Raw genomic sequence first — 15312 nt, 5'->3', positions numbered from 1 at the left:
CTAAAGGCTATGTTTAGGGATAATCAACACCCATAACACAAGGATAAACGTGATTCTTCTCTTTTTGACAAGGATGTTAAGCATGGTTAGGGTTTTGAGATATTTTGACAAACACTTGGAAGGACATAGCTCCAAGTATCATATGTGGCAAGTAGTCTAACCCTTGTCTACATATGATCAAAAAGGTTAACACCTCCGAGTTTTGATACATAAAAATAACTCAAACACAAGCTTAAACTAGAAAATGAAGATTAAAGAGAGAAGAACAAGAAATACCCTTGGTTACGGGATACTAACCATCCTACAACCTAACCTTACTAAACTACTCATACATATCAAAAGAAGACATAAAATGAGCAAGGGTAAAGACAAGATTAAAACTAAACATTGATAATATTCAAAATAAACACAAGATCCTCGAAGAGGAGAGAATTCCTTACAATTTTAATGAAGATGGAAAGCTTCAAAAGTAATTAGATCGTACATAAAATCCATCCTCAAGACATGAATGAGGAGAGAAATGAGAGCTCCTTTAATGGAGGTAGAGAGAAAAAGTGCAAGAGTAAAGATAACCTAACAAAACGAGGCTTAAAGGTATTTATAGCCCCTCAAAGTCGTGTTACAAAAGTCCTAAATGCCCGTGGAAAGTTGTAAAGTCGGGCAGAATTTCGCAGATTTTTTCCAAGATGTACCAGTACCGTAAAATCCCAGTACCAGTACAGGTCTTGTTTGTGGCAATTTTGGACAGGTGTACAGGTACAGCAAATCCTCAGTACTGGTACAGCTCTGGCAGACTGCTTCTGAAATGTTTTCTTCCTTCCAATAGCCCCTTTGACGTCCCGAGCACTCATCGACACTTCTTTACACGCTCCTTGGGACTCCGTGGCGGAATGCCATGTGGCCTTGGACACTTGGATACTTTCGGGAGTCATCCTTGCCGTTCAAAAATGCCTTATTTCCATGTTTTACCTGAAACTCACAAAAACACCTCTGTGCAAAATCATTCAAAATAAGTGAGTTACGCACATGAGTGTGACAAAATAGAAAGAAATAAGCTCCATTATTTACACTATTTAGGGCTTATCAATTTTGGTCCCAGCACAAGTGCGATGAGGTTCTTCGTAAAAGTGTGATAGGCAAAATAAAAATGCCAACCCAAAATGCAATTTTTGATGATTAGACTCTCATTTTAAAAGAATAACATTTGAGTCCTCAACTAAGGAATATTCTACAACCATATCTATTTTAGAGCATTCACATCAGTCTTTTAAAATTTTTGACCCAATTCGACCTTAAATGCCACCCTAGGGAAAATTTTACTATAACCATATCCATTCAGTTGTTTGGGTTGGTTCTGGAGAGACAGGGAAGGGTTTTTGAGCAGATTGACTGAATGGATGAAGTGGTGGTAGAGTGATTTTTGACTAATTCTTAGCCTTGTTTGAGAGACAATAGTCTCTGCATTGCGAGGGATTTCAACAGAATTGAAATGGTTATCTACGATCTTACATAGTCTCTCTCTCCCTAGTAGAAGAGACCATGACGATTACTTGTACATGGAAGATTGGTAGATTTGCTAAGAAATAGGCTCATGAACAGGGGAGTTAGTTTGGATGATCTGGAGGGATTCCAAAAAGGGGAATGTGGTTTTGCTTGTAACCAACTTTTATAAGCCATTCGACGTATCCCGAAATGACGCGTTGTGCTGGATGCACCCTTTTAATTCCCAAGGCCCTATTTGCTTAGGAGCTTAAATTCTAAGAGATTAGAAACATTTGAGCCAAAATTGCTATTGAATGGTATACTTTTTTTTTTACCTACTTTAATCCCACACCAATACTCTCTATTATTATAATGTTAATTTTTTAGACGGTTTATATATTAAAAAATATGATTAAAAAACTAAGTGGTTTAATTTTCAATCATTTTGAACCGGTGCAAAGATTTTATTTTTTTGATCATTTTATAAAGGGTCATAATTAATTTTTGTCTCCCAAGGGCTCTCATAATCAAGTTTCTATTCTTTGGGTCCCAATAAAGAGCAAATACTTAATTATGAGAGCACACAAATTAATTATGACCCTTTAGGATAAAATGATTAAAAAAAAGATTCACACCTATTCAAACCAAACCAAACCGAGCCTTCAGTCCCAATCACTTGGGGTCGGCTACATGAATCCTTTTTCCTCCATTGAGCTCTGTCAAAAGCCATTTGTTCACACAAACCTACTATACTCATATCGTTGTGTACTACAGCATCTAATGTCAATTTAGGTCTACTCCTCCCTGTAGCATTGCTACCCAAAGCTATCATATCTACTCTCTTAACTACTGCATCTCCTGGTCTACGGTAGACATGCCCAAACCATCTTAGCCTATTTTCCCTCAACTTCTCTTCTATGGGTGCTACACCTACTATCTCACGAACCGTTTCATTTCTAATCCTGTCTCTTCTAGTCTTACCATACATCCACCTCAACATTCTCATTTCTGCTATACTCATCTTGTTCACCTGTTGTTTCTTAATAGGCCAGCATTCTGTCCCGGAAAGCATCGCTGGTCTAATGGCAGTTCCATAGAATTTTCCCTTCAATTTTATGGGTACCCTCTTGTCACACAGTACTCCAGTAGCGCTCCTCCACTTGAGCCACCCCACTTGAATCCTATAGATCACATCATCGGCAATCTCTCCATCTCTACTAATGAGTGATCCTAAGTATCTAAAATGATCACTCTTAGGTATCTCCTGGTCTTGGATCATCACTCTTTCTTCGTGCGCACTGCTGGTACCACTAAACTTGCACACCATAGACTCAGTTTTACTCTTACTTATTCGAAAACTCTTTGACTCTAATGCTTCCCTCCAAATTTCTAGTCTTGTATTAACACATCTAGCAGTCTCATCTACGAGAACAATATCATCTGCAAACATCATACACCATGGGATATCCTTCTGAAATTGTCTAGTCAATTCATCCATAACTAAGGCAAAAAGATGCGGGCTCAGGGCTGACCCTTGATGCAATCCTACAGTGATTGGGAATTCACTCGTTTCCCCTACTGATGATCGAATGGTAGTGACGGCACCTTCGTACATGTCTCTAATCACTTCGATATACCATTTGGCCACTCCCTTTCTCTCCAGAACCCACCATATGATGTCTCTAGGCACCTTATCTTAAGCCTTTTCTAAGTCTATAAAAATCATATAGAGATCCTTCTTCTTTGCTCTATGTTTTTCTACCATTCTCCTTAATAAGTAGATAGCTTCCATGGTTGTTCTTCCAGGCATGAACCCAAACTGTTTCTCTGACACCGTAGTCACCATCCTCAAGCGATGCTCAATAACTCTTTCCCACAACTTCATCGTATGACTCATCAATTTAATACCTCTATAATTGTTGCAGCTTTGGATATCCCTTTTATTCTTATAGATAGGTACTATAGTGCTTCTTCTCCATTCGTCGGGCATCTTCCTCGTCATAATAATCTTGTTAAACAACTTCGTCAACCAAGTCACCCCCAAGTCACCTAGACTTTTTCACACTTCAATAGGAATACCATCTGGTCCTAAGGCCTTACCCGGTTTCATCATTTTCAAAGTTTTGGCCACTTCGAACTTTTGTATTCTCCGATAAAATTCATATTCTATATTCTCGCCAGGTACATACTCTTCCTCCCCACCAAAGCTTCCTTCATGTTTCTCATTTAACAACTTTTCGAAATACGACTTCCATCTATCCCTGATCCAACACCACCGAATCAATATCTTTTATACACTTAACTTGAGAAATGTCTTTAGCTCTCCTTTCACAACTTGGCAAATTTATAAATAACTTTTTCTTCATCTTTATTCTCGAGTCTAGCGTAGATATTCTCATAGGCACTTAACTTACCATCTCTAACAGCTTTCTTAGCTTCCTTGCTAGCTTGCTTATAACCCTGAAAATTTTTCTCATTCCGGTCCTTTTGCCACTTTTTAAAGCGCTCCTTCTTGGCTTTTACCTTGGTTTGAATCTCGTCATTCCACCACCATGTCTCCTTAGAAATTGGACATTTTCCCTTCGACTCCCCGAGAACTTCTCTCGATATTCTTCTAATACCGTCAGCTATGGTATTCCACATATTGTCACTATTTCCTTCCACTCCCCACTATACTTCTTGAGACATTCTTTCCTTGAATACCCCTAGTTTCTCCCCTCTTAGGCCCCACCATTTAGTTCGTGAGCATCTAGTTTCCTTCCTCCTTCTAATATTCCCCTTGAGACTAATACTCCCTCCGTCCCTAAATAAGTGTCCGGCGCGCAAAACTAGGCTTTACAAAACATGCATATTTTTCATTAAAAAAATTAATTTTTTTTCACAATATAATAGAACTCATTGCTATCTATTGATTTGTGAAAAAAAATTAATTTTTTTAACGAAACAAATGCTTTTTTTTGAAGGCCTAATTTTGCGCGCCGGACACTTATTTAGGGACGGAGGGAGTATCTAACACCAAAAGTCTATGCTGTGCCACTAGACACTTTCCGGGAATAACCTTACAATCCTTACATGTCAAGCGGTCCGTACCTCTAGCGAGAAAGTAGTCAATTTGGCTTCTATTGGCTCCGCTCTTAAAGGTAATTAAATGCTCTTCTCTCTTCCTATAGAGGGTATTTCCCACTATAAGGTCAAAAGCTACTGCAAAATCTAAAATCCTCCGACCACCTTCGTTAAGGTCACCAAAACCAAAGCCACCATACACCTTCTCATACCCTTGCTTATGCACTCCCCACATGGCCATTGAAATCGCCTCCTATAAATAGCTTCTCCCCAAAAGGTATATTTGAACCACGTCATCCATATGCTCCCAGAATTGCTCTTTAGTGAGATCATCCAAACCTACTTGGGGTGCATAAGCACTAATAATATTAACTATGCTCCCTCCGATCACAAGCTTAACTAAAATAATCCGATCTCCTTTCCTCGTGACTGTTACTACCGAATCTTTTAGGTGTTTATCTACTACGATACCTACTCCATTTCTATGTCTATTCTTACCCGTATAGTAGAGCTTATAACCTGTGTTCTCTATTTCCCTAGCTTTCTCCCCTACCCACTTAGTTTCCTGAAGACAAGCTATTCTAATCTTCCTCCTAAGCATGGTGTCAACTAGCTCCCTAGTCTTACCCGTTAATGTCCCTATATTCCAAGTTGCTAAATGAATCCTATAATCCTGGGCTAGCTTCTTTACCCGTGCTCGTTCAGGTACACACGGGAACCCTTGCTCACTTATCGCCACACCCGGACGCCAGTGTGGCACCCCTTGCACATTTTTCGAAGCACCCGAAGGCAGGCACAACGCTTCACTTAAAGGGAACACCCTAGCATGTTTCGTTATCATATTTGGATTCATGTCATAGAGATCTGACGGGTTTTTTTACATGCTGGCTGTCAGCTACCTAACGCACAACCCTCCTCCTTTATCTGGACTTAGGACTGCTTGGGAATAAAGATAAGGCTCTAAGCACAAACCAGGTGGAGTTTGATTCACACCTATTCAAATGGATTAAAAATTGGAGCACTTAATTTTTTTTAACCATATTTTTTGATATATAAACAGTCTAAAAAAATTAACATTATAACAATAGAGAGTATTGATGTGGGGTTGAAGTAGGTAAAATTGAAAAAATGTATTGTTCAATAAGCAATTTTTCTCAAAATGTTGCTAACCTGTAGTACATGCTCTTAGGATTTAAGCTCCCAAGCAAACAGGATCTTGGGGACTTAAAACTTAAAACTTAAAACTTAAAAGGGTGTATCCACCACAGGTCCACAGCCCAAAAAGGGCATTGTTTTGGGGCACAGCACACAGCCCAACACGGAAGGGCCAGCACGGCCCCCGGTCCCCCATGGGTCATGATTTGCACTAGGTTTTTCATAACTGCCATTAACAGCTAATTCCATTCAATGAATGGTTAGTTGGGTGGCTCAAGGAGGCGCCAAGCACGGACGTGATTTGGGATTCCATTCTTATTATGTGGACGATTTGGTGTACTAGAAATAATACTTTGTTTAGTAATGAGCCTCGTGATATAGCTAAAGCTTTAGCATCTTTTGCAGGACTCAAATGTACTTGCAGGAAAGGAGCGCTGTTGAAAATTCTGATGCTCAATCTCGCCCCGCGTTTGGTTGCGGTTCTGTTGTAGGCAAATGTGTTCCTATCAGGTCACTTTGTTCTCAATATTTCAGGAACGGGCGGTACACCGGAGTATTGGAGGCCTTGTGTTTTTGTTACGGATGGGACCTGGAGAAAGGAGCTGTGTTGTGGTGCGGCAGCGTGGGTACGTAATATTGGAAAGCAGTGCGAGTGCAGTCCCAATTAAGCAAGTAGAGGTGGTGGATGCATCTTCAGCAATCATGGTGGAGATTAAGGCTGGAATTCAAGTGCTCCTTCGGGCTATGCCGGCCAACAACGTCGCTGAAGTGTGTCTTCACATCGATGGTGAAGTTTTTGTGAAAGGCTAGGTCTTAAGGATCCTCATGTGTCTAGTATTTGTTTGCAAATTGCTCTGTTAGACTTTTGTCATTTATGATTAACTTTTAATCAGTCGGATTCAATCCGGGATCCCGGATTTTGTGTAAAATGCGGACTATTCTCGCCAATAGATCTTCCGCGAATCTGAACCATTCAAAACGCAATCTAACGGCTGAGATCATGGTCCACATTTTACACAAAATTGGAGATCCCGGAGATCTGCCGTGATCTTTTAATTATGTTAAGGTTGTAAAAGTAGCAAAAACTGAAGTGAGAGCTGCTCAAAAGTTGCTAGGGCGGCTCTTGCTTTACTGTAATATTGAGTTGCTAGGGCAGCTCTTGCTTTACTGTAATATTTATATTTTAATGAATGGGTTGTTTTGTTGGTAAAAAAACAACTAAGACCCCATTCCACTAATAAGTATTTTACTTTTAGAAAAAGTAGACGTTTTGTTTTTATCCAATTTTTTTCGTGTTTATTAATTTTGCACCAAACTTTTATGAATTATTTGATTCATCGAGACGAATCGGAAAAATAATTTATTTTGTTTTACCCAAATATTTTGGAAAATAACCACTTTCAAGTAAAAAAAAAAAAAGGGCGATTTTTTTTTTTACTTAAAAGTGGTTATATATTTAGGTAAAAGTAAATTTTTTTCACTTTTTCAAATCAATAATTCACAAAAATTTAGCACAAAACTAACAAACACGAAAAAAATTGAATAAGAACAAAACTCTCACTTTATTTAAATTTAAAAAATGTTAGTGGAATAGGGGAGCAGCTTAAGAAGGTGGAAAACAGATTTCAAGCCTTTGGCAATCACCTCTTCCCTATAAATACAAGTTCACAAGACTTAGAAAGGGTTTCAACACCATCAAAGTTCAACGCTTCTTATCATTTAACTTTTCAGCAAAGTTTATCTTATTTTTCCTGGCACATTTATATTTTCAAGTACCCCGTACTTTCCATTTTTCGTCCTTTTTTACATTCCTTGTTTATCTACCCACTTCGTTAAGTCGTTTAATGGTGTGAACTTATTTATTTTTGTTCTCTTCTCTCTCACACGGTTGAAAAATATTGAAATGCAATTAGTTGTGGCAAATCACGAACCACATTGTGATTTTTCCATTTTAGATCACGCACATTCATCCTTGTTAGAAGTTAGATAAATGCATTCAGTCCTACAATCATTAGACGCGACAAGTTCTAGCACGCCAACTCTTTCATTAATGCCTTAGAGATTTTTCACTCACGCCTACGTGGCACAAAGGGAGGAATCTCAGTCCCACTAAATATACCTTTAACACCATCCGTCCGTAGTGGGATCTTTAGTTTCGATCCTAGCTTAGGTGTGGTGGAGCACCCTATAGATAAAGGTGTGAACGAAGAATACTCCTAATGAAGGTGACAGGCAATACCCCAACCTCTGTAAGTAAATTTTGGAACAGATCCTCTCTAGTCCCTTTTAAGGATTGGACGGTCTTCTCTCTTGGTCGATTACGGGCCATTCTTGGGTCCGTTTTGATGATTGAAACCGCTGACATTTTAAAACTCAGCTTTTAAGGATTGGACGGTCCTCTCCAGTCCCTTTTAAGTATTCTAGCTTCGTCATCAGTCTTCGTAACATACTTGCCGAAGCAAATACAACACAACTAGAAAACGTAATGTAAAGTGAAGTGTAAGAAAATAATTTGAAGAAAAATCATTAAAAATTGCGGGGAGTATTCAGGCTTCGTCATCAGTCTTACGATTGTCATGTTAAGAGTCATTTCCCTCACTTCAAAGTATCCATTTCGTTCTTTTAAAAGGAATTGAATTCTTTCCGGTCGATTTGCAGCCTATCAATGACCGCAAGGTCTTGTTCAAGCCAATTTTTGGCCCTTGTTGGGCTCATCTTGATGATCATGACTGTTTATTTTTAAATTTTGTCGAGAACACCAACTATGTCAAAAACTACACAATCATGGTCCTTGTAGTGGAGCCAAGATTTGAGTTCGTGATAGTGAAAATTAAAATAAATTAACTACTTATTATTGCTATTTTTCTTGTAAACTTCATTGTGTTGTTCATTGTTGTCTGGACAAAAAACCTCACAAATTTGATTTAACATGCTCAACCTTTTCCCATTATGGAGTAATTTTACCTGCAAAATTTATTCTAAATGATTTTCAACATCTCTTATAAGTACGAACACAGAATAGTTAGTTCATCGAGTTTTAACAATTTTTTATGATTCTTCAAATTTGGTTACCAAAGCCAATCGAAACAAAAAGTCATTGGACAATTTTTTCAACATTATGAACTTGAAATTAATATTTAGATTCCCATTCAGCAGTGACAAAAAGAGGTTGAACAGTATATGACTATATAAGAAAATTTTAACAAAAAGCCGACTTAGAACATCTTTAATCCAATACTCTAATTTACCTCCATTTCTCAGTATCAAAATAATATAATATAAAAAAAGGTAATCTTGTTGAATATTCTATTCAAGCCAACTCCACCCCCAATAATCTAATTTTTCAAAAACGTACTCCATATTTCAGACATTAAAACTTTTCATGAATAATTCAAATTAAAGTACTTAACTAAATATATTCAATATTGGTCTCATATTAAAGGTATTGTGAATCATTTTTTAATGATACTAATTTTATTTATTATTAATAGGCAAATATTCATTTACTGAACAAAATAGAATTTGAGATGTTGATTATGAGTTGGAGGATATCCTCTATTATTGTTTCATACTCCATATTGAGACTATCGAATCCCTAACTCCAAAATGAAGGCAAAAATGGAGGGGAGTGGAGATTTGTTTTCCTCTAAAATATGGAGAAACAGAGGGGGCAAGCAAAACCAAATTTTTAACCATATTTAAAGAGCCATGTGAGCAAATGACTTTCCATGAGAAAAAAAATAACAAAATCGTTATACTATTTTGGTGTAGCTTTCCACTCTCAACTTTGAAGCGAGGGAAAAGATTCTTCAACGTAACAACTCATCAATAAAAACAAACAGAATATTTTAAATTTGCTAAAAATCTGGTCTCCAAAGTTCAAAAATCGAATTTGGGAGGCCTGTGGTGATGGAGGTCAGGGCTGTATGTAACGCCCCAATATTTTAAACGAATATCGGCAGCATAAATTATTATTTTTCGAAAAAGATTTCTTTAATCAACCAAATAAACACGGAAGTATCAACATAAGGATTTCAACTCAAATTGAAAATACAAAACTTTTATTCAAAGGTAAACATTGGTCTGACAAGCATTCAGCCGACTTATCATGGAAGATACTGACTCAAAAAAAAAAATTTATTTAACCTTAATAAAATCTGGCAATTTATTGAAATAACTTCAGAGCGACTCTAGTCTTGATACAGATCCCTAGCATACTCAGTCTCCGCCCCTAGTATTCTTCCTGTGTCAAACTGCTCCACCATTGAATCCTGCATACTTTGGCAAATTGATCACCGAAGCAACCGATTTACCAGGATACAAACGTATCCATGAGTGATAATTCACTCAGTAGAATAATCCTAACCCTACCAACCCCTTACTTTACAGCTAAGCAGCTTTATCACAATTCATATGAAAATTTCATAATAGAACGACAAGCATTAAATAAATAAATCCATTAGCAAGCCTTTAATTTAATTTCTTTTGAATCTCACATTTTATAATCATACCTGCACCATAGTATCCATCACTTTTTCAAACTCAAAATTCCGTTGAACATATTTCAAACGTTCTGCTACCTTCAATATCACAGGGTATTAGTAGACTATCCACACAATTCTTGGTCCATCAGGCTGCCCTCAAGGTCCTGCTAGGCTACCCTCAATACCTGAGGTCCTGTCAGGCTACCCCTGAGGTCCTGCTTGGCCACCCTCACAATTCTAGGTCCATCAGGCTGCCCTCAAGGTCCTGCTAGGCTACCCTCAATACCTGAGGTCCTGCCAGGCTACCCCTGAGGCCCTGCTTGTCCACCCTCACAATTCTAGGTCCATCAGGCTGCCCTCAAGGTCCTGCTAGGCTACCCTCAATACCTGAGGTCTTGTCAGGCTACCCCTAAGGTCCTGCTTGGCCACCCTAGCTACACCGGGTCTTTCAGGCTACCCTCAAGGTCCTGCCAGGCTACCCGCAATACCTGAGGTCCTGCTAGGCTACGTGTGTGTGTCTGATGGTCTCGAGTATTGTATGATATAAACTCATTTGCTTTTAATGGTGCTTCAATTCCTGGAATATGTGATCTGCTTTTTTTGTTTATGATATTGTGATATGTGGAAGAAAGTGAGGTGAGGTGATTTTAGTATATGCAAGCTATGAATGTAGCCCTTTAAAAAGCTAATAATGAAACTTTCATGATCCAAGCTTCAAACTTGCCCAATGCCCTTTTAGTGTAATTGTTGGTCCATGGTGTCAGTTGTAAGCTTGACTGGGGCTATTGAATTTTGTAGGGTTCGTTGATTGAGGTAATTATGGGGGTTGGGAAAATAGATAAGTTATTGTGTACGGTTGGAATTTGATTGATTCTTGTGTGAGAATGTGTATTTGGTATTTGTATGAAGATGGGCATAAACTTATTCTCCAGCAGTGGTTTAGAATCGATTAGGTTCCCTGAAAAATATGATTATAAGCCTGCCAACGATCGCTGCTTAATGGGTTTTCATTATGAAGAAAGAAGAAATCCCAATGAATTTTTTGTTTTGAACAAAAATAAATGCCAATGAATGATATATGTAGTTATAGCTGGTTTGAAGATGATTATCCCTAGGCCTCACAGTGAAGTCCAAGATGGCAACATGCTTGTCTCCAAGACCTCACTTGTATCTGATCTTGGAAGTGGTGCTTATTTGGCTGCCTTGCAAGTTATGGATGGGTCACAGGATTTACAAGTGGGGCTGCGTTAGGACAGTGACCTAATCTAGTAAGATAACTCTACTAAAGTTCAACATTTCTTCTACCTTCTCAAATTAGTGGAAGTCCCAAATATTAGTATGATAAGCAACTCTTGACGTTGTAGCTTGAGGACAACTAGATTAAAAGTATCTTGAAAGTTTCCCACACGAGTTGAAAGCTTGCACAAAGCACTGGTCTGTATGTTGCATAGAATAGAAAGAATTTTAGTTTAGAACTTCACTTGGTTTATTTGTTTATGTATCTCATGAACATTCATCAATTCCATTAATGTAATTTATATACAGTGTATTGTAGAATGGCCCCATTACCCTCTGATATTGAAATAAGTAGAATGTTATGTCACAATTATTGTTTCTTCTCTATAATTTACTTATTTTTTCTACGCCAATGTCATGAAATTGAGTCCACTACTAGTTCTAACCACAAACTTAATTTACTGGTGACATGGGTAGCTGGGAAGTGCTTGCGAAGTTCAATTGCTGTTCTTTCAGTGTTTTGCATGGTGCAGGACTGCTAATCAATGAAGTTCACCTGGTGATACAACAAGGAGGAGGGCACTTGGTGGTGCAATCTTCCTAGGAACAGATAGCAATCTCTCGATACCGGAAAACAATGTATCCACCAACCTTTGTATGCTCATTTTCTTTCAACATTTGTTAGATAGGGGACACACAATTTCAGAGAGAGAAAACTACGGTAGGAGGCTATGCTCGTATCCCTTGGGCATTCTCATTTTACGTTGAGGAATCCAACTTCCATTGTGAGCCAAAATATTGGCTGGTTTGATGGCTAGTTCAACTATGATCTAGCGTGTTTGGTTGCCAGAGGTTTGGTATCACTTTAGGTTTTTAATTTTTCCATGATAAGATTTCACACTTAATTTTCATTGTTGGAGGTACACAAGAGCTTGAAGTTGGTGTGGACGAACACGTGAACAGTTTTATATGCAGGGGTGTGTTAGAAAATGATGCAAACTTGATTGCATGTGCATACATGGATCAGCAGGAGAGACAAAGGGCAAAGTGGTAATAAGATTTTGGTGGATTTTTCTAGAATTGGAATTTTCTTGAAATCCTCTAAATCTTCATATATTTTCCATGATAAGAAGGAACTGATTTGCTAGTTTCTTTTATTTCCATGATAGGAAGGATTAGATTTGCTAGTATCTTTTAATTAGGAAGTTTCTTCTTTCTGGTAATTATTTTGTTTGGTTAGGAAGTATTACCTTTTAATTTCCTAATATTTTTAGGTTCTAGTAGCCTATAAATAAACACTGTAAGCCTTAGGGCAAATCAGTTGATTAATTCTAGCTTGCTTGAGAAGAGAGAGTATCTCTTGTTCTTTTGGATGTTCTTTATTGCGTGAGTTATTCTTCGCTTTTACGCTGCGTTGGTTGGTATCAAAGCGTAGGCTCACTTCCTAATGCATCACCAATGCTGCCAAAAGGAGGAGGTTGAGGTGCTGATGGTCGACATGGCGCTTTGAACGATGCGTATGAGTGTGATTATGCCGCGCTTGAAGCTCAACTAGAGGCCCGCTTAGCATAACTCTTTGACGACAGGTTCAACACTTTGACTGTTGCTAGAAGAGCACCTCAACAGCAGAATCCCCATTCACGTCGAGTGAATGCGAAGAGCGGTGACGATGTCGAGTATAAAGATGGCGACAACCTGTTTGATGTGCTCAGGCCACAAAGGAAAGAGAGCTTGCTGTGGTTCCGGATACATTCAGGTGTTGGGAGTCGGGCTTCAAACTTGACATACCAGAATTCAAGGGTTGCTCACAACCCGATGAGTTTCTGAATTAGGTTGCGATTGTGGAGGAAATTTTGGAGTTCAAAGAGATACCTTTGGACAAACGAGTTTTTTTGGTCACAACAAAATTTTGAGGGCGTGCCTCTGCATGGTGGCAGCAACTTAAACAAACCCGTGAGCGACAGCAACTTAAACATATACAGGCATCGTTCTTGCCCCATAACTACACAAGGTCACTGTACCAACAGTTGCAGAACTTGCAACAGGGTTCAAAGTCAGTGGATGATTATACCCAGGAGTTTTACCAACTCCTGGCCTATAATGACCTATCAGAATCGCAAGATCAGTTGGTTTCACGGTGTATTGGGAGCATGAGAGAACAGTTTTAGGATGCTTTGAATTTTTACGACCCCGTTTTCATTTCAGAAGCACATCAAAAGGCCTTGACATTGAAGAAGCAAGTTGGCCGAAAGAGCGGATTCCAGTTTGGCAACATTATCGGTAGCCGTCCCATCCCTCTTGTGAACAATCAGACCACTATTGGGAAGCCTCTTGCGGCTGGCCAAGCGAATCGTGCACCAATAAACAGTAACACAACACGTTGTTTTAAGTGTGGTGAACTGGGTCATAGGATGGCAGATTGCAAAAGAAACGAACGGTTCGGAAAGGGAATGTGTATGGATGCCGGAGATAATGAAATTGAGCAACCTAGCGAGGAACAAATAGCACAATACGATGAGGATGGGGTCGAAGAAGAGTTTGTGCAATGAGATTATGGGCTTTTACTGGTAATTCGAAGGGCATGTTTCACCCCTAGAAAGGCTGGTGAGGATGATTGGCTTCGAAATAACATCTTCCAATCAACTTGTACAATTGGCGGTAAGGTATGTCGCCTTGTCATCGATTCTAGAAGTTGTGAGAATGTGGTTTCGGAATAGGCTGTTCGCAAATTGGGGCTAGCAACGAAGAAGCAATAAATTGTCATGGCTTATGAAAGGGAATGAGGTAACTGTTTCTAAGCGTTGTTTAGTTTCCTTTTCAATTGGCTCCAAGTACAAAGATAATGCATGGTGTGATGTTATTGCAATGGATGCTTGTCACCTTTTATTGGGAAGGCCATGGCAATATGATAGGAATGCTTTGCACAAGGGAAAGAAGAACACATACAGCTTCATGTTTGGTAGTACAAAGATAGTCCTTGTTCCATGCAAAGAGGTTGATCCTAAACCTACTAAAAGGGGAGGGTTTCAACCTTTTGGCAGGAAGGTTATGGAAGATGCAGCAGATTCTAGACTTGTCTATGTTCTGATTGGCAAGGAGTTTGCAACAAATAGTCCGATTCCAGAATCAGTTAGACCGTTGGTTGAAAAGTTTCGGGATGTGTTTCCCGATGATTTGCCTGAAGAGTTGCCACCTCTGCGTGACATACAACATCAGATTGACTTGGTTTCGGGTTCAAATTTACCTAATTGGCCACATTATCGAATGAGTCCGAAGAAGCACGAGGAGCTTCCGCGATAAGTCAAAGCATTGTTATTAAAGGGCCATATCCGAAAGAGTCTCAGCCCGTGCGCAGTGCCTGCATTACTCACACCGAAGAAGGATTGTACATGGCGTGTGTGCGTGGACAGCATTGCAATCAACAAGATAATGGTGTGGTGCCGGTTTTCAATACCCCGACTCGATGATCTGTTGGATTGGCTTAGCAGGGTAAAGGTGTTTAGTAAGCTGGACCTCAAAAGCGGGTATCATCATATCCGAATTTGTCCAGGCGACGAGTGGAAGACAGCTTTTAAGACTCATGAGGGCTTATATGAGTGGTTGGTCATGCCATTCGGATTGTCCAACGCCCCCACCACTTTCATGAGGGTTATTAACTAGATTTTCTGGCCTTTGATTGGTCAGTTTGTCGTGGTCTATTTCGATGATATCCTTGTCTACAGCGCTAACATGGAAGAGCACCTACATCACTTGTGAGAGGTCTTTGCCATATTGCACCGAGATAAGTTTTTTGTTGCCATGCCTCAATGCTCTTTCATGATTGATAGTGTCTTATTTTTGGGGTATGTGGTGTCAAAAAGATGGGTTGTCCGTGGATGGGTCCAAAGTAGAT

At 39.1% G+C, this 15312-nt stretch overlaps 2 protein-coding genes across 2 annotated transcripts; one reads left to right on the top strand and one right to left on the bottom strand.

Annotated features, from left to right (window-relative positions):
- Positions 1–4798: 4798 nt before the first annotated feature.
- LOC131298659 (uncharacterized) lies at positions 4799–5398 on the bottom strand. The gene has a single exon (XM_058324135.1). It carries the CDS (start codon positions 5396–5398, stop codon positions 4799–4801), a length of 600 nt encoding a protein of 199 aa, XP_058180118.1.
- An 8887-nt stretch (positions 5399–14285) lies between these two features.
- Positions 14286–14720, top strand: LOC131298658 (uncharacterized). The gene has a single exon (XM_058324134.1). It carries the CDS (start codon positions 14286–14288, stop codon positions 14718–14720), a length of 435 nt encoding a protein of 144 aa, XP_058180117.1.
- The last annotated feature ends 592 nt before the right edge of the window (positions 14721–15312 follow it).

The sequence above is a fragment of the Rhododendron vialii genome, chromosome 8a (genome assembly GCF_030253575.1).
Source record: "Rhododendron vialii isolate Sample 1 chromosome 8a, ASM3025357v1".
Taxonomy (NCBI): domain Eukaryota; kingdom Viridiplantae; phylum Streptophyta; class Magnoliopsida; order Ericales; family Ericaceae; genus Rhododendron; species Rhododendron vialii.
This window is presented reverse-complemented; position numbering and strand designations above follow the sequence as displayed.

Bases quoted from the DNA above. Each gene is read 5' to 3' on its own strand.
- LOC131298659 (XM_058324135.1), bottom strand. From the start codon at position 5,398: ATGAATCCAAATATGATAACGAAACATGCTAGGGTGTTCCCTTTAAGT.
- LOC131298658 (XM_058324134.1), top strand. From the start codon at position 14,286: ATGGATGCTTGTCACCTTTTATTGGGAAGGCCATGGCAATATGATAGG.